Source organism: Melospiza melodia, chromosome 21, assembly GCF_035770615.1.
Source record: "Melospiza melodia melodia isolate bMelMel2 chromosome 21, bMelMel2.pri, whole genome shotgun sequence".
NCBI classification, from domain to species: Eukaryota; Metazoa; Chordata; class Aves; order Passeriformes; family Passerellidae; genus Melospiza; species Melospiza melodia.
Genome location: NC_086214.1, coordinates 8,286,226 through 8,310,142, shown reverse-complemented (window position 1 = coordinate 8,310,142; position 23,917 = coordinate 8,286,226). Strand labels below are relative to the sequence as shown.

General features: G+C 61.6%; 3 protein-coding genes across 4 annotated transcripts in view; all 3 read left to right on the top strand.

Annotated features, from left to right (window-relative positions):
• Positions 1 to 3,530, top strand: part of DTX2 (deltex E3 ubiquitin ligase 2) — a 36,298-nt gene extending 32,768 nt beyond the window's left edge. For both annotated transcript variants that reach the window (XM_063174072.1, XM_063174073.1), the window contains 5 exons: positions 1,022 to 1,092; positions 1,705 to 1,863; positions 1,944 to 2,105; positions 2,696 to 2,785; positions 2,893 to 3,530. In XM_063174072.1, coding sequence (XP_063030142.1) covers positions 1,022 to 1,092; positions 1,705 to 1,863; positions 1,944 to 2,105; positions 2,696 to 2,785; positions 2,893 to 3,117 — 707 coding nt within the window. In that variant the 3' untranslated portion in view covers positions 3,118 to 3,530. The remainder of the gene's footprint in view (positions 1 to 1,021; positions 1,093 to 1,704; positions 1,864 to 1,943; positions 2,106 to 2,695; positions 2,786 to 2,892) is intronic.
• A 4,694-nt stretch (positions 3,531 to 8,224) lies between these two features.
• Positions 8,225 to 10,281, top strand: LOC134427752 (uroplakin-3b-like protein 1). The gene is made up of 6 exons (XM_063173824.1): positions 8,225 to 8,310; positions 8,863 to 9,003; positions 9,098 to 9,329; positions 9,410 to 9,486; positions 9,764 to 9,893; positions 10,019 to 10,281. Exons 1-6 carry the CDS (start codon positions 8,265 to 8,267, stop codon positions 10,119 to 10,121), a joined length of 729 nt encoding a protein of 242 aa, XP_063029894.1. The 5' UTR covers positions 8,225 to 8,264; the 3' UTR covers positions 10,122 to 10,281.
• Positions 10,282 to 12,900: 2,619 nt separating this feature from the next.
• On the top strand, positions 12,901 to 23,874 carry LOC134427816 (ras GTPase-activating protein 4-like). The gene is made up of 20 exons (XM_063173930.1): positions 12,901 to 13,010; positions 17,767 to 17,823; positions 18,195 to 18,308; positions 18,594 to 18,655; positions 18,765 to 18,894; positions 19,144 to 19,225; positions 19,374 to 19,505; positions 19,588 to 19,679; positions 20,313 to 20,436; positions 20,531 to 20,684; positions 21,198 to 21,262; positions 21,458 to 21,570; positions 21,641 to 21,827; positions 21,999 to 22,136; positions 22,225 to 22,539; positions 22,764 to 22,901; positions 23,001 to 23,136; positions 23,203 to 23,323; positions 23,405 to 23,463; positions 23,738 to 23,874. Exons 1-20 carry the CDS (start codon positions 12,946 to 12,948, stop codon positions 23,857 to 23,859), a joined length of 2,406 nt encoding a protein of 801 aa, XP_063030000.1. The 5' UTR covers positions 12,901 to 12,945; the 3' UTR covers positions 23,860 to 23,874.
• The last annotated feature ends 43 nt before the right edge of the window (positions 23,875 to 23,917 follow it).

Sequence of the window (23,917 nt, the reverse complement as noted above, 5' to 3'; positions counted from 1 at the left end):
CCTGGTGCCCCCAGGAGTGGATTTGGGAAGGAAAGATGAGGTTCCCCCAAGCCAAGTGTCTGATCTCTCTTTGCCTCCTGCCAGGTGGAGCTGTAGCATCACTTGTGCAAACGTTTCCTGTCCCAGGCTGGTGGAAAGCCTGGCAGCCTCTGTGGCAGGCCTGGTGCTGGTGAGGAGCTCCTCTCCTCTCCCCCAGGGGCATGGGATGCTCCCTCCCTGAGCCAGGCCTTGCTGGGCAGCCCCAGGAGGGTGGGCTGGGAGCTCAGGTGGCAGTGGATGCACTCAGTGGTGATTGGATCTTGCTGTTGTGTGATGTTTGTTGCTTCATCCCACGAGGCCTCCAGGGACCAGGCTGGGGCTGCTCAGGTGTCTGTGCCTGGGTGGGTGGGACCAGGGATTGTATTTGGGGAGATGCAAAGATACTCTCTCATGCTGCAAGTAGGGTTCATGTTCAAAGCTGGTTTATTTTATACACCTAGTGACTTGCACTGTGTCTTGCCAGGTGTGAGTGTGTGGAAGCTCAGGACCAAGGCCACTGTTTGATGTTGAGGATGTGGAGTTCATTGTGCTGCATCCAGAGCTGGGCCTGAAGCTCAGAGTGTTGCTGGCTTTCCTTGCTGGGGTGGTGTGGAAATGCCTTTTTTCTCCTTTGACAACACAGACTCTGTGATCCTCTGTCCCATCAAAGCTGCCAGGTTTGATCCCAGCTGGTTTCTGGTGTGCACAAAGTCCAGCTGGGACATGCCTGGTGTCACTTGGGGTGTGTGAGGAGAACAGCAGCACACCAGCTGCACATCTGTCTGTGGCACTCCCAGCCCTAGTGGGAGCCATGGCTGACAGCAAAGCCTTTGCTGGGCCTGTAGGGATCTGTTGGAGTCTTCTCTTCTCCCCCTCCCACCTTGACCTTGCTCCTTGGCATCCTGGCCAGTGACCTGCTTGTCTGCCTTCTCTCTAGCTCACCCCACCCTGCCCATCACAGCACAGAGTGTCTGACTTGCCTGTCTCATCTCTCCTTGTGCAGCCACACCAACAGAGCCAGAGTCAGTGGTGAAGAAGTACCTGGAGGAGCTGAAGGGAGCTCCTGCTGATGAGGTAAGAGGACAGTGAAGCACCTCCAGCTTGCCCAGGTCACTGGGGTGCCAGGGAAACCACAGCAGTGCCCAAGGACCGTCCCTCATTGGGTGTCTGGTGTGGGACATGGTGCTGCTTGCAGTGGCACTGTTGATGTGAGGTGGAGAGTCCTTAGCACTGCCCAAAATTCACATGTGACAACACAGTGGACTGTGATGAAGGCACAGTGTGGGTTGAGCAGCTCATCCTGACAGTGCCTCCCCATTTCCTTTAGAGGAAGAAGTTTGGTTTTGGTCTCAGTGCTGAGAGGTCAAAACTACAGATCAAACCATTTTTGAACCACAGAGCCAATGCTTATGCACCCTCTGTCTTCCCTGAGAGCCACTGGAGCTTTTTTTTTCCATCCTGCAGAGAAGCAGGATGTAACCATACTCTCCTCTCTGGCTGGTGACAGCTCTCCACCTCCTGGACAATGCAGGAAGTGGAGTGCAGCAACACCAGCCAGATAAGGAAACCTGTCTCTGTGTCCTTAAATCTCAATTAAAGCTGAAGGAAATCCTCCTGAAGCATCTCGTTGGTGTGTCAGCCCTCAGGAGCAGGCTGTGCTCACACCACCTGGTGGTTTCTCCCCAGGACTGCATGATCTGCATGGAGAAGCTCTCCTCCCCCTCGGGCTACAGCGACTCGTGCCCCTCCAGCAGCATCAGGCCAGAGGCCGTGGGACGCCTGAGGAGCTGCCAGCACTCCTTCCACCTGCTCTGCGTGCTGGCCATGTACTCCAACGGGAACAAGGTACTGAGCTGGCCCATCCTCACCAGGCCCCTGTGTGCTTGTGGCTCTGGGGCTCTGATGTGGCTTCTGTCCCCTGGCAGGATGGCAGTTTGCAGTGTCCCTCCTGTAAAACCATCTACGGGGAGAAAACCGGTACCCAGCCCAAAGGGAAGATGGAGATCTCCACTTTCCCCCAGTCCCTGCCAGGACACAAGGACTGTGGGACAATCAGGATTGTGTATCACATCAGCAGGGGCATCCAGGTGAGTGCCCAGCCTGCTGGCAGAGAGCACAAGCTGGGAGAGCCTCCCAGAAAATACCTGGGATCCAGTGCAGCACCTGCTGGCAGCCCTGTGCTGAGCAGCCTCTGGTGCCTGGAGCCAGCAGCTGCTCTGGCTGCTCTTCAACATGTGAGGGTCTCCTCCATCAGAGATCTTTTCCTGCCTGAAGCAGGGAAGAGACTGTCCATGATCACAAGGTGGGAAACATCCCATGGTCTGGTTTCATAACTCATGTTGGTTTCACTGGTGGGAGTGAACTTTGAAAGGTTTGAGCTCTGTGGCCTTTTTAAGGTGTTACCAGAGCACATGGAAAAAGCAGTGATTTGGGGCTATCTCTCACCAGAATTTTGGTAGATTTTAGATCTGGCTTTGTATCCCAGCATGGTGAAGGATCTGTAAAACTCTTGTATCCTAGAAGAACAAGTCAGACATGCACTCACCAACAATACCTTGCTACCTCTACATGGAAGAGTTGGTTTGGGCTGGGCCTGTGTCAGATCCTGCTGTTGATGGGTTGCCCAATTCATCTGAAGATGGATATGTCCATGACAAACGTGTCTCATCTCTTGCAGGGCCCAGAGCACCCCAACCCTGGGATGCCATACACAGCCAGAGGCTTTCCTCGCTATTGTTACCTGCCAGACAACGAGAAGGGCAGGAAGGTAAGGCATCACACCCTGCTAACATCACCCTGCTTCAGCTGGCAGCCTCCTGACAAGCTGCATTCATGGCACAAGTCTCCTAGCTTTGTTTTTCCTTCCCCCTGTAGGTCCTGGAGCTGCTGAAGGTGGCCTGGAAGCGACGCCTGATTTTCACAGTGGGCACCTCCAACACCACGGGCGAGAGCAACACGGTGGTGTGGAACGAGATCCACCACAAGACTGAGATGGACTCAAACCTCAGTGGCCATGGCTACCCTGACCCCAACTACCTGGACAATGTGCTGGCAGAGCTGGCTGCCCAGGGTGTCACTGAGGACTGCCTGGGCCAGTGAGCCTCAGGGGCCACTAGTGCACTTATTCCTGATGCCTTAAGCTCCCTGTCTGACCACCCATCACACTGAGCAATAACAGTTCTGTGGGAGCCCTGCCCGCTCTTCACATTTTTTTGGTGGGGGGGGTGTGGGGGAGGGAAGGATATTTTTGTAGAAGCTGTGCTTGTGTCTCTGGGTGGGATTGATGGCTGCAGCCTGGAGCAGCTGGGATGGGACTGAGGTGACAAATCCCCTGGGGAAGGCAGGACCTTCCTTTGGGAATGCCTGGGGACAGGATGGGAGAGGAGAGTGCCTTGGAAGTCAGACAAGGTCCTCCTTTTGGGACACATCAGCTCCCTGTCTGAGGCACCTCTTGCCTCCCTCCTGCTGTGTATCTCTGCTCAGCCCCAATAAACTCTTCATTCTCACAGCAAGACCCTGCTCTGCCTTCCTGCTGCCTCGGGGCTTGGGGTGGCTCTGGGGAACCAGCCTGCTCCATGGAGCCATGGACATGAATCCAGCCAGGAGGGAGAGCTCAGATCTCAGATCTGCTGGGGGGACACACCAGGCCACTGCCCCCAGTGCTTTGGCCTCTGGAGTTTTGTGGTCTGTGCCATGGTGCCAGCACAGGTGACTTAACAGTGCCCACCCTGTGGGGAGCTGCAGCCCCCTGCTCTCATCCCAATGATGAGAGGCAGAAGCTGTCCCTGTCTCCCCTTGTCTCAGGTGAAATGGCAGCACTTCAGTGAAGCCTGTGCAGGGGGAGGAGCTGCTGTGCTTTGTGCTGCTGGTGCCACCAGCTGGTGACAGTCACCTTCCTCCCAGCAGCAGAGGTGGCCAGCCCAGGTGCCAGCAGCAATGCTCTGGCTCAGAGCCTGTCCCTGCTGTGGCTGCTGGCACCTTGCAAATGGGACATTGCCCCAGTGGCCTTGCTGTACATTGTCCCCAGGCTCTGTGTCACATGGGAGCTGATGTCTTTTTCTTGTCACCTGGGAACGGATATCTTTTGAAGAGCTGTTTCTGGCTCTCCCTCTCCCTGTAGCCACCAGACCCAGCTGCACACTAAATCCATCCAATCCATCCCTTTGGCACTGGTGCCATCTGCCACTTCACCTCCTTGCTGGGAAATCTGGGATGGGGCTGGGCTTTGTGGCAGCTCTCCAGATGAGGAACATTTTTTGCTTCCTGTCATGCCAATATCAAGATTAAAGGTTTTTCTCAGCCAGTGGAGCTTTTCCCAGTGTCCATCTTGTGCCTGCAGCTCTAAGGAAAAACCCCTCAACCATCCAGGGGAACCTGGGCATGCTGCAGGAATGGCAGCTCCTGGGGAGCTGCAGTGACGTGTCTGTGTTGCTAAGCTCTGCACAAATGGGCTCTGTCTGCTCCTCTCCCACCCTGGTTGCAAAAGGGAGAGGTCTTGAGTTCAAACCTCAGCTTTGTATCCCTGGATCATCTTATGCCAGCAATCAAAGCAATGAATTGAAGCAAAAATGGAAGCAGGGTTCATTCAGCCCTGTACAAAGCAAGAATTTCCTGCTGAGCCTGGCCTAAGGCATCTCCAGCAGCTGCTGCTGGGTGTGAATCAGCTGGAGCCTCCCTCCCTGCATCTGGGCTGGTCCAGGGCAGGGGCCGGGCTGTGCTGAGCCAGCCCAGCTCAGCAGCTCATCCCCGACTGCCCTGGATTTGGACACATCCCCTAAAATCCCTCTTGTCTCTGTGCTGGCACCAAGGTGGCCTCACCCCTGTGGCAGGGGAATCCAAGGGGTGGGAGGGGGCAGAGCCAGGTGCTCAGGCATGGTGGGAGGCTCAGGGAGATGCTTTGAAAAGTGAGGAGAAACCATAACCACGGTTCTTCTCAGAGCCAGGAGGGGACAGAGCCCCAGATCAATGTTTATGATGCTCCCAGGCCCATCTGACCAAGAGCTTTGTGCCCCCCATCCCCAGCTGGAGCCCCAGCAGAGGAGAGGGGGGTCTGCCCCAGCCCTGCAGGGATGGCTCATCTGCCTCAGGCTGGTTATTCTTAGCCCAGCCGTGACCCCGCAGCTATGCTGGGTACCGGCAGCTGTGAAACTGTGACTCACTGTCCCCCTGCGTCACCCCCGCGTCACCCACCCTGCCCTCACCTTGCTGCGGGCACCCTGCCGGCCGGGCAGCACCGGCGAGGGCTCGGGGGGAATTTGGGGGGTCCCGGGGAAGGCATTGCTGGTCAGGTGTGGGGGATAAGGGGGGATGAGAGGGAGGAGGCACAGAGGCTGCAGCTGCGCCTGTTTTTCCCCTCTGCAGCTGCGCCACGCAATAATCTTTGAATGCTCCATTTCCACTTAATCTGAAGGCGCGGTCCCGGCCCCTGGGGAAGGGGGGGGAATCTCCTCCCACGCAGCCGCTCCCCTTGGCAAACACGGCAGAGGGAGCGGCCCTGAGGGGCTCCCGCTCCCGTCCCGAGGGCTTGGAAGGGCCCCGAGAGACGGGGAAATGTCAGCGTGGGGTGGGCCCGGAGCTGAAGAGGGTTCCGCGCCCCGGCTGCTGGGTGGGACCGCTCACCGGAGCGCTGGGTTCGGGTTCGTTCGGGTGTGATGCTCCGCAGCGCTTCCCTGCCCGCGGGGCAGGGCTGGGGCACCCGAACCAGTCGGGCACGGGCTCAGCCTGGCTCCGGGCCCTGGTGGGCACAAGGCATCCGCAGGGAGTTGGGTCTTGGTGGGGCGAATTTGCCTGGCTGCCCCATAGCGCCAGCAAAGTCTGTGAGCCCTGCCAGTCCATCCGGAACATGGCCCCAGCGCCTCCTCTGCCTCAGTTTCCCCTCTCACATGACTGCCCTGTGCCCTGACTCCCCGCAGGTGCCCCAGGGTCCCGCAGGGTTCCCAGCGGGTGGCTCGGGGTGCTCAGGTGTCCCCTGTGCCCGCGGGGCCGGGCCGGGCCGGCAGAGCCGGTGCAGGAATGCGGGGCTGGGAGGCTCCGGCTCCGGGACAGGCGGTCCCTGCTGCGGGGGCACCGGGGGCAGCTCGTCCCCTCGGCAGTGGGACGGGGAGAGCAGACAGGACAGCGCACCCAGCAGCACCGGGAGGACGCCATGGAGCTGCCGTGGGTGCTGCTGGCGCTGGCTGGGACGGCGGCCGCGGACCTGGGTGACTCCTGGGGACAGGGCAGAGGGGGACCGGGGCCGGGGGGGGGCTGCGAGGGGTTTGTGCCAGGGAGGGCTGGGCATGGCTGGGGGGTCCCCACCAGTGCTGGCACCTTGTGACATTGCCGTGTGCCAGCACCGCTGTGGGTGCAGGGTCGGGCACTTGAGCAGTGCAGGAGGGTGCAGCACGGGGATTTAGGATCCCCTTTTGGGGTGTCACCCCTCTTTCACTGCCCACTCCCCAGCCCGGCTGCCCTACGTGCCCCAGGTGCCCCCCATGGCCCTGCTGGGCAGGGTCACCGCCACCACCTTCGCTCTGGAGCGGCCCCGCTGCGTCTTCGACGGCCACGCCGATGCCTCCGACGCCGTTTGGCTGGCGGTGGCCTTTGCCAACGGTGAGCCCTGGCTGTTCCTGGGGCAGGGGACGCGGGGACCCTCCCGCAGCCGCTCACCCACCCCCTGTGCCGGGCAGCCTCGGCCGCCTTCAGGAACCCGCAGTGCCGGGCCGAGGTGCCCCCGTACAAGGAGCTGCTCTCTGCCCGCTCCTACATGACCCTGGAGACGGCGGCGGCCGCGTTTTCCTGCTCGGCCCCGGGCCCGGCCGTGCTGCGGGTCGGGGCTGACACGGCCTGCAGGGACCAGGGCAGACAGGACCCCTGCAATGGGCCCCTGCCCTCCCCGGGACCCTACCGGTAAGGCCAGAGCCCCAAATCCCGGCTGGGGAGACCCGCCTGGACCCCGGGATTGTCCCCCCCACCCCGTCCCGGTATCAGCGCCGTCCCCCCGGCAGGGTGAAGTTCCTGCTGATGGGCTGCCGCGGCCCCAAAGCGGAGACGCGCTGGTCCGAGCCCATCCTCCTGCGCACAGGTACTGGTGGCACTGCCACCCCTTCCCCCCGCGCTTCCCTGGCTGGGGTGGTGGCATCAGCATCAGCGCTGTGCCATCACCCCGAAAGCTGCGGGGAGAGGCGATCCCCGACTCTACATCCGCCCCACATCCACCCCACATCGCCGACCCCACATCCCCGACCCCACATCGCTCATCCCGCTCCCTCCCAGCGCTCAGCCCGAGCACCATCGAGGCCGCTCCCGCCCGCCCTGGCAGCGCCCTGGTGGTGATCGCCTCCATCCTGGCCAGCCTGGGGGCCGCGCTGGCCGCCGCCGTGCTCGGAGCCCTGGGGTACGGGGGTACAGGGGGGCTATGGGGGGTACAGGGGGGGCAGTGTCCGCAGGGGCCTCAGGAGAGCACCCCAACTCGGCAACCCCATCAGCAAAGGAATGGAGATCTTCCTAACATCGAAAAAGCCTTTTTATTCCTGAACTGGGGGTTTGCCGTAGTTTGCGGGAGAAAAGGCTCCTTGGGGGTGGCTGGTGCAGAGCCCCCCAGACCCCGTTTGATGCCTCTGTCTCTGTGTCCCCGCAGTGCCGCGGTGTGGGGCTCCCTGTGCCACCGGGCCTTGGGGACCTTGGGGACGCACAGATCCTACCGGAGCCACCACATCCCCCCGGGGCTGGGCCCCTGTGCCCCCCAGCCTGCTCCGTGCCAGCGAACCCTGCAGCTGGTTGGGTTGGACGGGACTGTGAAGGGACCACCTCGTTCCGACCCCCCTGCCACAGGCGGGGACAGCTTCCACTAGACATGAGCTGTCCTGACAAGTAAAATCCGATTTTCCATCCGCAGCTGTCTCCTCCTGGTCTTTGGCCACGCAGGGTGGGACGGTGAAGGTGGGAGACCTAAAAAGCCACTTGGGGCTCTGGCTTGGTGGCACTTGGTGTGGGTGTGGGGGACATTTGCTGCCACGGGTGGGGTCTGTGGGGCGCATCCCCGCGGGTCATCCCCTCCTGTCACCCACCCGTGCCCCAAACCCAGCGGTTCTCATCACGCCTCGCCGGCGGGCGCTCAAACACAACAAAAGCTGCCGGGGGAACGAGCCCAACCAGTTTGGCACGGGGCTGCTGCAGGAATGTGGGCGGACGGTGCCCACGGGCGGCTCCCCGGGGACGCGGAGCAGCTCCCGCACTCCCGCCCTCGGCACCGCGGAGCCCGCACCATGATCCCGCTGCTGCTGCTGCTCCTGCCCGCCGCCCACGGCATCGGTGAGTCCCGAACGCCACCGGCACTGCCCTGGCACCGCGGGGATGCCCCGGGCTCACACCGGACCCCGCTGGGCCGGGAGGTGCGGGGCGGCTGGTGCCCCCTTCGCTGGGTCCCGTTCTGGGTGCCAGTCTCTGGTGCGGCTGGTGTGGGCTGGCTGGCACAGCGCGGGTTTCTCTGGAGGCCACCCGGGCTCCGCTGAACTTAGAGGCGTGAGGCAGCTGATTCCCCCCATTCCGGTCAGGTGTCCAAGTGTCAGGGACACCAATGTCCCTGGTGTCACCCACCCTGGTCCCCCGGGTGTCCCCCCGCGGCCGGGAGCACGGAGCGGTTTTGCTTCCTCTTTTAATGCAGCGTGTGTCTGACTGAGCCACACTGGGAGGGGGAGGTGAGGGGGGCCCAGTGCCGAGATCCCGGGGCTTGGCTGCCCCCTGTCCCCCTGTCCCTGTCCCCCTGTCCCTGTCCCCGAGCCCTGGCACCCCGGTCAGGGCCTCGGTGCCGGGATGCAGCGGGGGATCCGCGCCCTCCACCGCCCCCTCGGCTTCTCCCCGCAGTCGAGCTGGGGACCAAGCCAGCCCTGACCCAGGATCTGGAGGGGGTGACAACTGCCACCACCTTCGTGCTGGAGCAGCCCCGCTGCATCTTCGGGAACTTCAGCAACGCCGTCATCTGGCTGGTGGTGGCCCTGGACAAGGGTAGGTGGGAGCAGCCCGGGGCAGGGGGCGTGCGGGGGTCCCTGTACCCCCACCGAGTCCCTCCTCACCCCCATCCCCATCCCCATCCCTGCAGATGCACCCGCCTTCAACAACAGCGCGGAGCCGGGGACTCCCGAGACCGCGTTCCAGAGCTTCCCTAACGCCGTCAGTGCCTACATGACCCTGAACGCCACCCTGGCCAGCTACCCCTGCCCCAAACCCGCCGGGGACATCACGGTGCTGCGGGTGGGCAGCGAGACGAGCTGCGCCACCGATGTGTCGCGACCCACGTGCAATGGCCCCCTGCCCGGCCCCGGGCCCTACCGGTGAGCCTGCCCTGGACCTGCCCCTCTCCGGGGCTGCCACCAGCCCATGGCACCGCGGCCAACCTCCCTTTCCATCTCAGGGTGAAGTTCCTGGCCCTGGAGGGCTCTGTGCCCGTGGCCGAGACAGCCTGGTCGGCGCCCATCACGCTGAGGACAGGTACTGGAGCTCGTCCTGCCCCCATACCCAGCCCACAGCCGGGAGATGGGGCGGTCCTGGGCCTGTGGGGCGCTCCCGGGGGGCTGAATGCTGAGCAACAGCGGTTTGGGGTGAGGGGAAACTGAGGCAGGGCTCTGCCGCGGGCGTCGCCCGTGCACGGTGGCACCGTGTGATGGCACACACGAGCACACCATCACCCGGCTGGAGCCCTGAGCCTCTCCGGAGCGTGTGTGCCCTCCATCCCGCCATCCTGCTCTCTCTCTCGCTCTCTCCCCAGCCAAACCACTCAGCAGCATCTCCACGGCGGGCAGCGGGCACAGCGCCGGCATGATCGCCATCACCGCCATCCTCTCCATCCTCCTCGCCATCCTGCTGGCCGCGCTGGTGGCCATGCTCTTCTCCTGCGGGTGAGTGCCACCACCACCGGGGCAGGGTGACACCGCCAGAGGGTGACACCGCCACAGGGTGACACCGCCACAGGGTGACACCGCCCTCCCCCTGTCCCCACCCTCACCCCGCCTTCCCTCCCCAGCTCGGACTCGTGCGGCAGCAGCACCTTCAGCAAGCCCGAGTCGGTGTCGGTGCAGCGCTACAACACCCACCACGTCTATGACCAGGCTGCCGCCCGGCTCTGAGCGCCGCCGCCCCTCCGCGTGTCCCCGTGCGGGATAAATGTCACCCGCAGTGCTCCCTCCCCATGGTGACACCGGCCCGCATCGCTCCTTCCCCATGGTGACACCGGCCCGCAGCCCTGGTGACACCGACCCGCAGTGCTCCCTCCCATGGTGACACCGGCCCGCAGTACTCCCTCCCATGGTGACACCGGCCCGCAGCTCTCCCTGCCCGTGGTGACATCGGCCCGCAGCCCTGGGGACACCGGCCCGCATCGCTCCCTCCCGTGGTGACACCGGCCCGCAGCTTTCCCTGCCCATGGTGACACCGGCCCGCAGCTTTCCCTGCCCATGGTGACACCGGCCCGCAGTGCTCCCTGCCCATGGTGACACCGGCCCGCCGCCCTGGGGACGCGGCCGGAGCCGCCACCCGGAGCGCGACATTAAAGGCTTTTCCCGTGCTTGTGCCCGGCTGTGCCGCCTGTTTGTGACCCCCGGCAAGCCCCAGGGTCCCCGTGCCCCGCTGTGAGCCCAGCGCTGGAGGGACGGAGCTGCTGCACGGGGTGCTCTGCACTGGGGACGCTGTCGCACCCAGCTGGGCCATCGGTGCCACCTTCGGATGGGGAATGTCCCCTGGGCGCAGGGCAGCGAGGGGAGCCCGAGCCCAGCCCTGGTGCTGGGGTGAGAGGCGCGGAAATGCTCCGGGAGGGGGTGGTGGATGTGCGGGGGTTCCTCCAACCCCTTTTGTCCTACATAAAGGATGGATATCCCACAACGATCCTCCCTGACCCAGCCCAGAGGAGCAGCTCCCACACCCCAAAATGACTCAATCTGTCCTGGGCGCAGCTCGGGCTCCTCTGAGAGCCATGAGACCCCAAAAGGGACCCAAAAGGTGTCTGATCCTGCCCCGGGGGTGTCCCTGAGCCCGATCTGAGGATGTGGGGCTGATCCTGCACTGGTGGGGAGGGGAAGCTGATGCTGATCCCGGGCTGGAAGGGACCGGATCCATCGCGGCTGATCCGACAGTGGGGTGTGGATCTCCGGGGCTGATCCTGCAGCCTGGGCAGGATGGGACCCCACTGGGGCTGGAGACGACCCCGGTGTGGGTGGGGCCGGGGCAGGTGTGGGAATACACCTGTACACATCATACACCGGGCAGGTGTGTGAATACACCTGTACACATCATACACCGGGCAGGGGTGTGTGAATACACCTGTACACATCATACACCGGGCAGGGGTGTGTGAATACACCTGTACACACCATACACCGGGCAGGGGTGTGTGAATACACCTGTACACATCATACACCGGGCAGGGGTGTGTGAATACACCTGTACACATCATACACCGGGCAGGGGTGTGTGAATACACCTGTACACATCATACACCGGGCGGGTGTGTGTGAATACATCATACACATCATGTACCAGGGCAGGTGTGTGTAAATACACCTGTACACATCACACACAAGCATTACCAGCCCCGTTTGTCCCCGCAGGCGCCACGCCAAGGGCAGCGTCACCCTGGCACCCCCGGCCGGTCACAGCGCCCTCCCGGGCCGTCCTTGTGCCACCCAGGGGGGGTGTTAGCAACCTGCCCCCCCCGCTGCCTCCGTGGAGCCCGGCCGAGGGAGATGGAGCGAATCCAGCGATTGACTCCTGCCGGAGCAGCGTGGGAGCAGCGGAGCGATGGTTCCATCCGGCAGTCGCGGGTCCTCTCCGCCCCACACCCCGTAAATAAAACAATGCTTCACCTGCAAAGGGTTGTGGGGGTGTCACCTGTGTCACCTGCCACCCGTGTGTCGCTGCAGGTGGCACATGTGGCCCTGACCGCCTGTGGGGCTGGGGATGGCACATGGTGAGGCTCGTGGGGTGGTGGCGGGGACAGCACCTTGTCCCCTCGCTGTGCCCTGTGCGGGGGAGGCAGAGGGGCGGCGCGGCAGGGACAGAGCGGTGTGCTCACAGCGTGTTCCCAGCGTGTCCCCGCAGTGTCCCCGCAGTGTCCCCGCGGCGGAAATGCCAAGGACCCTCTCGGCCGGCACAGCCCTGAGCCCCAGCTGTGCCCGGGGGGGGTCTGGCCATGGGGGGCTCCCCGACCCTCCGCTGGTATTTAGGGCACCAAGCACCCAGTAATGCCGCCTGTCCTGGGGCGCACTGCAGTACTTTAAAAACAAACAAAATAGTTAAAAATCAGTAAAACGCTGGAAGTTTGGGGTGCAGAGCAGCACTCCCGATGCTGCACCCCCCAGGTTCGGGGGTACGGAGGGGTTCGGTGTGGGTTCGGTCCAACACAGGCGGGCGCTGGGCTGGGCAGGCGGGGGCTGAAATGCCCTGGGGCTGCGGGACATGCTGGGGGCTGAGGGGGACCGAGGGGACAGCCGGGACACACCGGGGACCCTGCGGGGACACAGAGGGGACACAGCGGGGGGACCCAGGGGACAGAGCGGGGTGACCGAGGGGACCCCGCGGAGACAGAGCGGGGACAGAGCGGGGACTGAGGGGACACAGTGGGGACACAGCGGGGACACAGAAGGACCGAGGGCACCGAGGGGGAGTGGGGGACAGACCGGGGGGACCCCGCGGGACCCCGGCAGCGCGGAGAACCCGGCCCCGCCCACCCGCGCAGGCCACACCCCCTGGCCGACAGCCGATAGCGTCACCCAATGGGCACCTCGGATTCGCTCTAGACCACGCCCCTTTCCCCGCCCCCGCACGCTGATTGGCGGCCGCCGGCGCCGGCCCGCACATGGGCGCTGTGCTCGGGGCCGCGGGTTCGAGGCCGCGCTCGGCTCCGTTTGGCTCCGTTTGGCTCCGCTCGGCTCCGCTCGGCTCCGCTGCCCGCCCGCCATGGCCCGGCGCAGCGCCCTCTCCATCCGCATCGTGGAGGGCAGGAACCTGCCCGCCAAGGACATGTGAGTGCCCCCGCGGCGGCCGGGGGAGCTTCGGGGCGGGGGCATCCCCAGGGAGTCGCCGCTTTCCCAGGGGGGCTGCGGGGTGTCCCCCCAACAGGTCCCTGATGGGGACCCCACCCTGGGGGTGGCCTCAGAGCCTCCTCCCTGCCTTGGGGGCTTGCCCAGAATGGTTTGGGGGCCCCCTGGCCATGCACGCGGTTTAGGGGCTCAGCCCCAGGTGGGTTTAGGATCCCCTCTTGGGGTGTCACCCCTCGGGGTGCTCCCTCCGGGGTGGCTTTGGAATCGCCCCGCATTGAGGATTCCCCCCAGGGTGGCTTTAGGGTCCCCCCCCAGCAGTGTGTTTACCTTGGGGGTTCCCTTCAGGGTGGATTTGGGGTACCCCTCCAGCAGTGCACCTACTTTGGAGGTTCCCCTTAGGGTGGCTTTGGAATCCCCCTCGCTTTGGCGGTTCCTCCAGGACGGCTTTGCTGTTTCCTTGTTTTGGGGGTTCCCCCAGTGCGGCTTTGGGGTTCCCTTCAGGACATTTTTGTGCGCCCCCAGCAGTTCTTGGCGCTTTGGGGGCTCCCTCAGCAGGGCTGTGATTTGGGGACACCCCTCGGGATGGGGTTGAGGTTTCCCCCCGTGCTGTGGGGTGCCCCCAGCCGTGTTTGGGGTACCCCAAGCAGCGCTCCCACTTTGGGGGCTCCCCCGGGGGTGCCACGGGGCAGGGCTGTCCCCACCATGGAGGGACCCTCGCAGGGACCCCCGGGCGGGCAGCAGGACGTGGTACATCGGTCCCCAGAGGAGCAGGGGCTGCCCCAGGGCTGTGTCCATCCCCGGCTCCATCGCACCTGGCTGAGCTCCGGGGGCCGCCCTTGGCTCGGGATTTCCCTCCCAGAAATTCCCGGTGCTCTCTCTCCTCATCGCTCTGATCCCTGTGGGGCGGGATATGGGGACAACACCGGGGTGGCCCCAGCCGCCACCAAGGCAGCGGGAAGCTGCTGAGGAGCAGCCGGAAAACCAGCAAAAATCCCTGCAGCCGTCATGGAAAAAGAGGATAAACAAGGAAAGAAACATGACTTTTTTTTTTTTTTTTTCTTTTTTTTTCTTTTTTTAAATCCCGTGTGTCAGGGCCTGATTTTTAAATCCCCTGGCACAACTCCCCGCCGGAGCTTGACCCAGCTCTGGCTTTTGGGAGGTTCTGGGGGGTTTTGGGAGCTTTCCGGACCGGTGCCTTTGGGACGTGGCGCTGGGCTGGGACAGCGGGGAGGGAAACCCGAGCGCGACCTTGGCCGAGGCTGCCCCGGCCCCCTCCCCGCTGCCCCGGGATCCGGTTCCCTGCCCTGGCACCGCTCTGGGATCGCTGCTTTCCTCCGGGAGTTCCCTCCGCGGGGTGTCCCCAGCTCAGCCCCTGCTGGCGGCAACCGGGGGTGATGGGAGCCCCCAAATCCCCGGGGGGAACCCTCAGATCCCACAGGATTTGGCTCAGGGAGTTACGGGAGCTCCCCCAGCTGAGGCTGCCAAATGTTCCCCTCGTCTTTATCCCAGGAAAGCAAGGGAAGGGGGCTGCCTGATTGTTTTCAATGGCTTTTAATGTTTAAATTTGCTTTATTTAGTATTATTTTTAATTGTTTATTATTATTATTATTTATATTAATTTATTTTATTTTCATTTCTGTTTTATTATTTATTTATTTTATTGGATTCTTTTAATGTTAGGATAATAAATAACGCAAATAATTTTTCATCTTTAATTTCTTCAAATCTATTCTATTTTTATTTCAGTGTTTTCACTTAACTTTTTATTTCATTATTTTTTACTTCATTTTTGCCCTTTTTCATTTTTTTCACTTAGTTGTTATTGATTTCTTCACTTACTATTCCTTGTTTTATTTTATTTTATTATTTTATTTTATTATTTTATTTTATTATTTTATTTTATTATTTTATTTTATTATTTTATTTTATTATTTTATTTTATTATTTTATTTTATTATTTTATTTTATTATTTTATTTTATTTTATTATTTTATTTTATTATTTTTTTCTTTTAATCTATTCTATTTTATTATTTTATTATATTTTTTTACTTTATTTTAAATTTTTTCCTTTATTTTTTATTTTTTATTTTATTATTCTATTTTATTTTCTTTTGTCTTTATTTTTTTCTTTTATTTTTCTTTTATTTTTCTTAGATTTTCTTTTTTCTTTTATTTTTCATTATTTAAAAAAAATCACACCACTTTTCTTTGATTTTTCTTTTGTTTTAATTTATTTTTTTATTCTACTTCAATTTTCTTTGATTTTTTTAATTCTATTTTCCTTTTATTTTTTTTTTTTTTTATTCCATTTCCCTTCAATTTCCCATTCTATTTTTTCTTTCCCTTTCAGTTCCATTTTTAATTTAAATCTTTATTTACTCATTCTCACCACCCCCCCAGGGCACACCAGCTCCGCTGCCTCCACCAGTTAATTTTTAATTCCATCCCTCCTCGGCTCTGCCTCCCGAGGGGTGGCTGCGGGTTCCTTCCCCCTTCCCCCAGTGCTGGGCTCATTTCCTCTTTCCAAAGCTCTTCCCCTTTCCAGCTCGTTCCGCGCACGCAGCGCGGGTGTCCCAGCCAGCCCCGTGCCACCAATCCTTGGTGACATCCCTGGTGACATCCCGGGACAGGGATGCTGCGCGGGCGGAGCCTTTGGAGCGGGGATTTCTCCTCACCCGGGCTCCTCCCGCAGCCCATCCTGTGTTTGGATGCCCGTGCCCGGGTGGCTCCCGGCGCTCTGGCTGTCGCCACGCTGGGGACAAGGGTTTGCCGCTGTCACCGCTGTCCCCGCGCGTTGCCGGGCGCAGCTGGAGCGGGCACAGCTGCTCCCGTTCCGCCTGCCCGCTCCCGGCAGCGCCCGTGGTTTGTACCAGGCAGGAAATGTCAGCGAGGGGCTCTGCTGGATGGCATTTCACTAGCGGCTCTCTTTAAAAATCCTCTCTTTAAAAATCCTCTCTTTAAAAATCCTCTCTTTAAAAATCCTCTCTTTAAAAATCCTCTCTTTAAAAATCTTCTCTTTAAAAACCCTCTCGGCAGGGCTGGCAGGGAGCGGGAGCGGCTCTTGGCATCCTGCTGCATTCCAGCCCCGCGGGTGGAAGCGCCTGCGAGCGGGGATGTTGTCGTGGTACCCGCGATGCACAGCCCAGAGAAAATCCCTGCTGCTGTGTTAGCAGGGCAGCGGGCTCCACAAAGCCTTTCAGTTCCTTCCAACTCTTTTGAATCCCCTAAAACCCTTTCAGTTCCCCTCAAAACCTCTTTTGAATTCCCCCCAAACCCTTTTCAGCCCCCCTCAAAACCCTTTAAATCCCCTCCACCCCTTTTTGATTCCCCCAAAATTCCTTTCAGTCCCCCCCAAACCCTTTCAGTCCCCTCCAGCCTCTTTTGATTCCCCAAAAACCCCTTTCAGTCCCCCTCAAAACCCTTTAAATCCCCTCCAACCCCCTTGGAATCCACCAAAACCCCTTTCAGTCCCCCCCCCCAAATCCTCTCAGTCCCCTCCAACACCTTTTGAATCCCCCAAAACCCCTTTTGGTCCCCTTCAAAACCCTTTCAGTTCCCTCCCACCTCTTTTGATTCCCCCAAACCACCTTCTGATTCCCACCAAGAACCCTTTCAATCCTCCTCAAAACGACTTCTGTCCTCTCCAACTCCTTTTGAATCCCCCAAAGCCCTTTCAGTTCCTTTTGATTCCCCCAAAACCCCTTTCAGTCCCCTCCAAACCCTTTCAGTCCCCTCCCACCTCCTTTGAATACCCCAAACCACCTTCTGATTCCCCCCAAACCCTTTTCAGTCCCCCCCAAAACCCTTTCAGTCCCCTCCAACTCCTTCAGTCCCCCCAAAACCCCTTTGGATTCCCCCAAATTCCTTCAGTTGTCCCCAAAACCCTTTCAATCCCCTCAGCAGCTGCCTCTCAGCCTCTCTAGATTTGGGATGTGGAAATCCCTCAGTGCCCGGGGTCCCCCCAGCTGTGCACCCTCCCTTTCCCCAGGACACTGCCTGACAGCACCTCTGGGGTCGGTGTTGATGAGTTCTCCATGCTCCGAGCTGCTGTGTGTCACTGGGATGGGAGCCACAACCTTTCCATGGCCTTGGCCACCCCCCAGGTCCTGGCTCCTCTGTCCCTGGCTGGAGTGCCCACCCCTGACCCTGTTTCTGATGGAGCAGGGCAATAAGCTGTAAAACTGTGATTATTTTTTGGCAAAGGTGATTCATGTTGTCGCCAGGGAGGAAGCGTGGTCAAAGCCTGCTGGTGGCTGCCCTTCACACCCTCTGCATCCCTGGGGGTGTCCCTGGGGCTGTCCCCATCCCTGTGGGTCTGGGGACGCCCTGGGGCTGGAGGAGGCTGCTGTGGCCTCACTCCTGCTGTGTGAAATTGGGCTGCAGGTACAGCCTGAAGCTGTTTTGGGGACAGGGTGGGGTTTGTTTGCTCCTTGCCTTCCTGCGTGGAAGAGGAAAAGCCACTTCTGGCAGCAGCGGGACGCAGCGGCCGGACACGGTCAGGGAGGAGTGTCCCTGGTCTGGAGGCCAGGCCAGGGTCACCCTGTGCTGGCAGCTGTGGCCAAGTGTCCCCATGGAAGCCTCTGGCAGCCTCGGCCTCACCCTCAGGGCTTGGGCTCTGTTCTGTGGGGGCTGTCAGGGCTGGAGGCTTTGGTCACTATGGCCAGGAGTGTCCTGTGGGCTGGGTGGTGGCCAGGCTGTGGCTGTGGCACTGACAGGGCTGTCCCTTGTCCTTCCAGCACGGGGAGCAGTGACCCCTACTGCATCGTGAAGATCGACGATGAGGCCATCATCAGGTGGGTGGCCCTGCTCCCTGGCTGTCCCTAAAACTGCTGAGCCCCAAACCTCGCTCCTGGCAGGTGTCTCCATCTGCTGCAGGCACATTATTGTTAATATATTTATTTAATGTTATTTATCATTCATTATTATTCCCTGCTTTGGGCTGAGGTGCTCCTGCAGACACAGCAGTGTCAACAGCTCATGGCCCCCTCCCCTCTACCCCACCCCTGTGTGACAGGACAAGAACAGGGACAGAGACTCATCCCTGCCCCAGCTGAGGGTTCCAAACTCTGGGTGCTGCCCCCAGCCATGGGGGAAGGTCCCAGGGCTGGGGACATCCCTGAGGAGAGCCCTGTGCCCCGTGTCACCAGTGCCACCTGCCCCACAGGACTGCCACGGTGTGGAAGACGCTGTCCCCGTTCTGGGGGGAGGAATACGAGGTGCAGCTCCAGCCTGGCTTCCACAGCATCTCAATCTACGTCATGGACGAGGATGCCCTCAGGTGTGCTGGGGGCTCAGCCTGGGGACTCTCTTGGTGGCTTTGGCTCCCTGCATGCTCAGCCTGGTGCTGACACCCAAGAATCCCCACCTGGCTGTGCTGCCCTGGCTTTGGGACACAGATGGGGGAAGTTTTCTCCCAAGGATATTGTCCAGCTGGCAGCAGAGGGTGGTTGATTGCTCCATGGGGACAGACACACCAAGGTGGCCCCTGTCCCCCCAAAGTGGGTGCTGTCCTACCTGAGCACCAATCCCATGCCATGTCCTGCTCCCCACTTTTGTTTTCCAGCCGTGATGACATCATTGGCAAGGTCTGCATCACCCGGGACATGCTGGCAGAGCACCCCAAGGGTAGGGGAAAGGTGGCTGAGAGGTCCCAGGAGGGACCCACCCCTTGGACAAGCTGGTCCTGAGGGGTTCCCCAACAACCCCTTTGTGGGGATCCCCCCTTTTCCCACAGGATACAGTGGCTGGATGAGCCTCAGCGAGGTGGACCCTGATGAGGAGGTGCAGGGGGAGATCCACCTGCGGGTGGAGGTGCTGGGCAGCCAGGGCAGCCGGCGGCTGCGCTGCTCCGTGCTGGAGGCCAGGTGAGAGGGGACACGGGGGTGACAGGGCTGTGTGTGCAGCTGGGACATGGGTGCTGCTCCATGACTCAGTTTCCCTGGTGTATCCGGTCCTTTCATCACCCAGCAGGTGCTGGGGGTGCTGGGGCAGGCTCTACCTCATCTGCAGGTCTTTGGGACATACATCTTGAGATTCCCCAAGAGGGGATGGGTGTCACGGGTGCCTGTGGGTATTTTGGGAGGTTGCTGGTAAGTTCCCCCTCTTCTGGGCAGGGATTTGGCCAGGAAGGACCGGAATGGTGCCTCTGACCCCTTTGTCCGCCTGCGCTACAATGGGAAGACACAGGAGAGCACCGTGAGTGCAGCTGCAGCCATGCCAGGGCTGCAGGGGGAATCCATCCATGGGGAAACCCAGAGCCATCCCCGTCCCCCAGCATCCCCAGCCTGGTGTCCCTGAGGGACAGACCCACCCAGCAAAAGGGACAAAGCTGTTGCCTTTGCAGGTGGTCAAGAAATCCTGTTACCCTCGCTGGAACGAGACCTTTGAGTTTGAGCTGGCTGAGCCTGCTGGGGAGAAGCTCTGTGTGGAGGTGTGGGACTGGGACCTCGTCGGCAGGAACGACTTCCTGGGCAAGGTGAGCCCCAAACCATTCCTGTGCTGCCAGGATCCTGCCCAGCTGCACACCCAGCCCTCTCCTGCCTTCCTCTCTCTCCCAGGTGGTGTTCAGCGTGCAGGGGCTGGAGGCGGCCGAGCAGGAGGAGGGGTGGTTCAGGCTGTGGCCAGACAAGTCCAAACCGACAGAGGATGGGTGAGTGGTGGCACAGGGTGTTGGGGTGTGCTGGGGTGGTCCCAGTGCCCTCAGGGGCATTAGGGAGGGGGGTTTTCCTGGGAAGCATCATCACTTTGGAGGGGTAGCCTGGCCTCTGGCTGCCTCCTGCTTGGTGAAGTATCCATCCATCCACCCATCCATCCTTCCATCCTTCTGTTCACCTATACATCCATCCATTGTACGTCCATCCATTGTACGTCCATCCATTGTACGTCCATCCATTGTACGTCCATCCATCCATCCCTGTCCATCCATCCATCCCTGTCCATCCATCCATCCCTGTCCCTCCATCCGTCCATCCATCCATCCGTCCCATCCATCCCTGTCCGTCCATCCATCCCTGTCCGTCCGTCCATCCATCCATCCATCCCTGTCCATCCATCCATCCCTGTCCATCCATCCATCCCTGTCCATCCGTCCATCCCTCCATCCCTGTCCGTCCATCCATCCCTGTCCGTCCATCCATCCCTGTCCGTCCATCCATCCCTGTCCGTCCATCCATCCCTCCATCCATCCATCCATCCATCCATCCATCCATCCATCCATCCATCCATCCATCCATCCATCCATCCATCCATCCCTCACCCACCCACCCTCCCTGTGCTCCTGCAGGCGCCGGGGCAGCCTGGGCTCGCTGCAGCTGCAGGTGAAGCTTCGGGACGAGACAGTTCTTCCCTCCCAGTGCTACCAGCCCCTGGTGCAGCTCCTGTGCCAGGAGGTGAAGTCGGGGCGCCAGGTGAGGGGTGCATGCCCAGCCCTGCTGGGGCACCCACATTTCCCAGCTCTGTGCCTGCCTCGGGCTGCCACGTTATGGTGCCTCTTCCCTCCAGGATGGCCAAGTGCACCTGGTCACCCTCCTGGACGAAACCGCCACGGCCGAGTGCCGCCAGGAGGTCGCCATCAACTTGGTCAAACTCTTCCTGGGCCAGGGGCTGGTCAAGGAGTTCCTGGACCTGCTCTTTGAGCTGGAGCTGGCCAAGCCCTGTAAGGCTGGAATGGGGAGTGGACCCGGAGGCTTCTTTATCATCTCCTGGGGCTGCAAAACCTCCAGGGCTTTTTGAGGGGATTTTTTGGGATGGTTGAGGCTCAGCCATCACACTGTGGAATCTGTTGGGCTCATCCCAGCAGCTCATGGGCTGGGGTTGGTGGAGGAGCAGGTGGGCTGAGGTGAGGAAATCCCCATGACCCCCATGGAAGTGGCCAGGTGAGAGGGGCACAGGCTCTGGGAATGAGCCCATGACTGCAGCTGCGGGTGCTGCCTCCATGGGGTGCCAAGCCAGTGACAGGGGAAGGAGAAACCAGAGGAAGTTGTGACACCAAGTCCGTGGAGGAGTCTGATTTTCCCTTTGGGAGGGGTAACTCTATGGTCAGCAGTTACTGTTTCCAGGGCTGAGGGCTTGGGGATTGACCAAAGAGAGTCCATGGGATGCTACATGCAGCTGCCCAGGGGTGACCTGTGGCTGTCCCCCAGGCCATGGCCCCTCTCCTGTTCTGCAGGTGAGCCCAACACTCTGTTCCGGAGCAACTCTCTGGCCTCGAAGTCCATGGAGTCCTTCCTCAAGGTGCCACACCACCCAAAACCTGCTCTTCCCAGGTCATCCTGGCCCTGGGCTGTTCCCAGGAGAAGGAATGGGAGAGCTGCTGTGCTTGTGCCTTCCCCTGGGGGCGGGAGGCCGGACAAAACCCACTGGGTGACCCTGGCGGTGTCGGGTGCCAAATCTGCAGCCCATTCCTGTCCCCTTTGTGGTCCCTGACAGGTGACAGGGATGCCATACCTGCACTTTGTCCTGGGCCCCACCATCACCCGCGTGTTTGAGGAGAAGAAATACGTGGAGCTGGACCCCGGCAAGGTGGAGATCAAAGACGTCGGGTAAGGGGCTCGTGGGGCGGCAGGGCAAGGCTGTCCCCGGCGCTGGGGGTGACGGTGGCGGTGCCCGCAGGTGCTCGGGGCTGCACCGGGTGCAGACGGAGGGCGAGGTGATCGAGCAGGGCCGGCAGCACCTCCAGTCCTACCTGGGCGAGCTCCTGGACGCCATCGTCAGGTCGGCCCCGGCGTGTCCGCCCCTGATCCGCGCCGCGTTCCGCCAGCTCTTCCAGCGCGTCGGGGAGCGCTTCCCGCAGCACCAGGTGGGGACGGAGCGGGGTCAGACAGGGACATCCCCAGGGGACGGCGCTCTCTGGGTGCGGTGCCCCTCTCGGGCAAGCAGCAGCCCCGGCCACCGGGGCATCGCTGTTTGTGGGGCTGTCCCACGCTGGGAGAGACCCTCACGTGTGTTCCCCACCCCTCGGCGGTCACAGCACGCCAAATTTGTGGCTGTCACCAGCTTCCTGTGCCTGCGCTTCTTCTCGCCGGCCGTGATGACGCCCAAGCTGTTCCAGCTGCGGGCCGCACACGCGGACGCGCGGACCAGCCGCACGCTGCTGCTGCTGGCCAAGGTGCGACCCCGGGGCTGGCCTTTGGGGTGCCCGGCCGCTTCTCCTTGGGGCCAGCCGGGGGTGACGCTGCCGCTGCCGGGGTCCCCAGGCCATCCAGCTGGTGGGGAACATGGAGCCGGCGGCCGGGCGCGCCAAGGAGACGTGGCTGTCGCCGCTGCTGCCCGCCCTGCAGCAGGGCACCGCCCGCATGAGGGACTTCATCACCCGCCTGGTGGGCACCGAGGAGGAGCAGGGCCAGGAGCAGGGTGAGGGGCGGCCCCCGCCCGCCGTGCTGAAGGAGGGGCTGCTCCTTGTGCACAAGACACGGGGCGAGGGGCCGCTGCTCGCTGCTGCCGCCGGCAAGAAACTGCATTTCTGCCTCACCGGGGAGTCCCTGGGCTTCGGCAAGAGCCCCGGAGCGGAGGTACGGCCGTGCTGGGGGGACAGGGGGGCGGCAACGGGGCCATGGCCTGGGGGACAGCCACAGGTCATCCCTGGGCAGCTGCATGCAGCATCCCGTGAACTCTCGCTCTTTGGTCAATCCCCAAGCCCTCAGCCCTGGAAACATTAACTGCTTACCATAGAGTTAGCGCTTCCAAAGGGAAAAACAGCCCCCTGTGTCCCCTGTGTGTGTGTCCCCTCCATCAGCGCATCGGTGCCATCGCCCTGGGCGACATCCTGGCGGCCGAGAAGGTGGAGGAGAAGAGCTTCGGCAGCTCGCACGTCATGCAGGTGGTCTACCTGGCCACGGGCGGGCAGCAGGAGACGGCCTACCTGCAGTGCAAGGTGCGGCGGGGACAGCCCCAGCAGCGGCACAGCCCGGGGGTGGCACTGCCTGTGTGGTGGCACTGCCCGGCGTCCCTCTGAGTGTCCCCAACCCCGCAGTGTGTCAACGAGCTGAACCAGTGGCTGTCGGCCCTGCGCAAGGTGTGCGGCAACAACCCCCGGCTGCTCCGCTCCTACCACCCCGGCGTGTTCCGCGGCGACAAGTGGAGCTGCTGCCACCAGCGCGACAGGACAGGTACAGCGAGGTGGCCCCGGGCGGTGCTGGGGTGTCCCCAAGTGAGGTGACACTGTTGTCCCACAGGGCTGGGATGCGACCGGACCCGGCACGGCGTCACCCTGCAGGACTGGAGTGACCCGCTGGAGCCCGCGGTGGAGGCTCAGCGCCTCTTCCAGCACCTGCAGGGCCTGCGGGACACGCTCAGGTGAGCCCTGCCCCGGGACCCCGCACGGCCCCGGCCGCCCCTTCCCCTCCTGCCACGGGCCCGGCCCTCTCCTCTCCGCAGGGACAAGTACTGGGAGCTGCTGGAGCCGGAGCACGCCCAGAACGGACCCCGGGGGGAAGGTGGGTGCGGGTCTGGGGTCCTGCTGGGGATGGGAGCTGTGGTGGCTGGGGTGACCCCGGGGCCTGTGGTGACCCCAGGGGCTGTAGTGGCTGGGGTGACCCCGGGGCCTGTGGTGGTTTGAGGTGACCCCAGGGGCTGTGGTGACCCCAGGGGCTGTAGTGGCTGGGGTGACCCCGGGGCCTGTGGTGGTTTGAGGTGACCCCAGGGGCGCTGTGGTGGTTGGGGTGACCCCAGGGGAGCTGCGGGCTGTCACTGTCGCTCCGTGTCCCGCAGACGCTGCCCTGCCCGAGGGGCTGAGCCGGTTGCTGGCGGTGCTGGCGGAGCTGGAGCGCTGCCACGGGCGGGCGCTGCCTCCGCCGCCCCCGGCGCCGGCGCTGCTGCGGCTGCAGACGTGAGGGCCCGGCCGGGGAGCGCGGCCCTGCAATAAAGGCACTTTGTACCCATCCTCAGCCT

Coding starts and splice junctions, on each gene's coding strand:
- LOC134427752 (XM_063173824.1), top strand. CDS start 8,265: ATGATCCCGCTGCTGCTGCTGCTCCTGCCCGCCGCCCACGGCATCG. Junction 8,311..8,862: donor GCCCGCCGCCCACGGCATCG/GTGAGTCCCGAA, acceptor TTCTCCCCGCAG/TCGAGCTGGGGACCAAGCCA. Junction 9,004..9,097: donor GGTGGTGGCCCTGGACAAGG/GTAGGTGGGAGC, acceptor CCATCCCTGCAG/ATGCACCCGCCTTCAACAAC.
- LOC134427816 (XM_063173930.1), top strand. CDS start 12,946: ATGGCCCGGCGCAGCGCCCTCTCCATCCGCATCGTGGAGGGCAGGAAC. Junction 21,571..21,640: donor GTGGAGATCAAAGACGTCGG/GTAAGGGGCTCG, acceptor CGGTGCCCGCAG/GTGCTCGGGGCTGCACCGGG. Junction 22,137..22,224: donor CGCTGCTGCTGCTGGCCAAG/GTGCGACCCCGG, acceptor CGGGGTCCCCAG/GCCATCCAGCTGGTGGGGAA.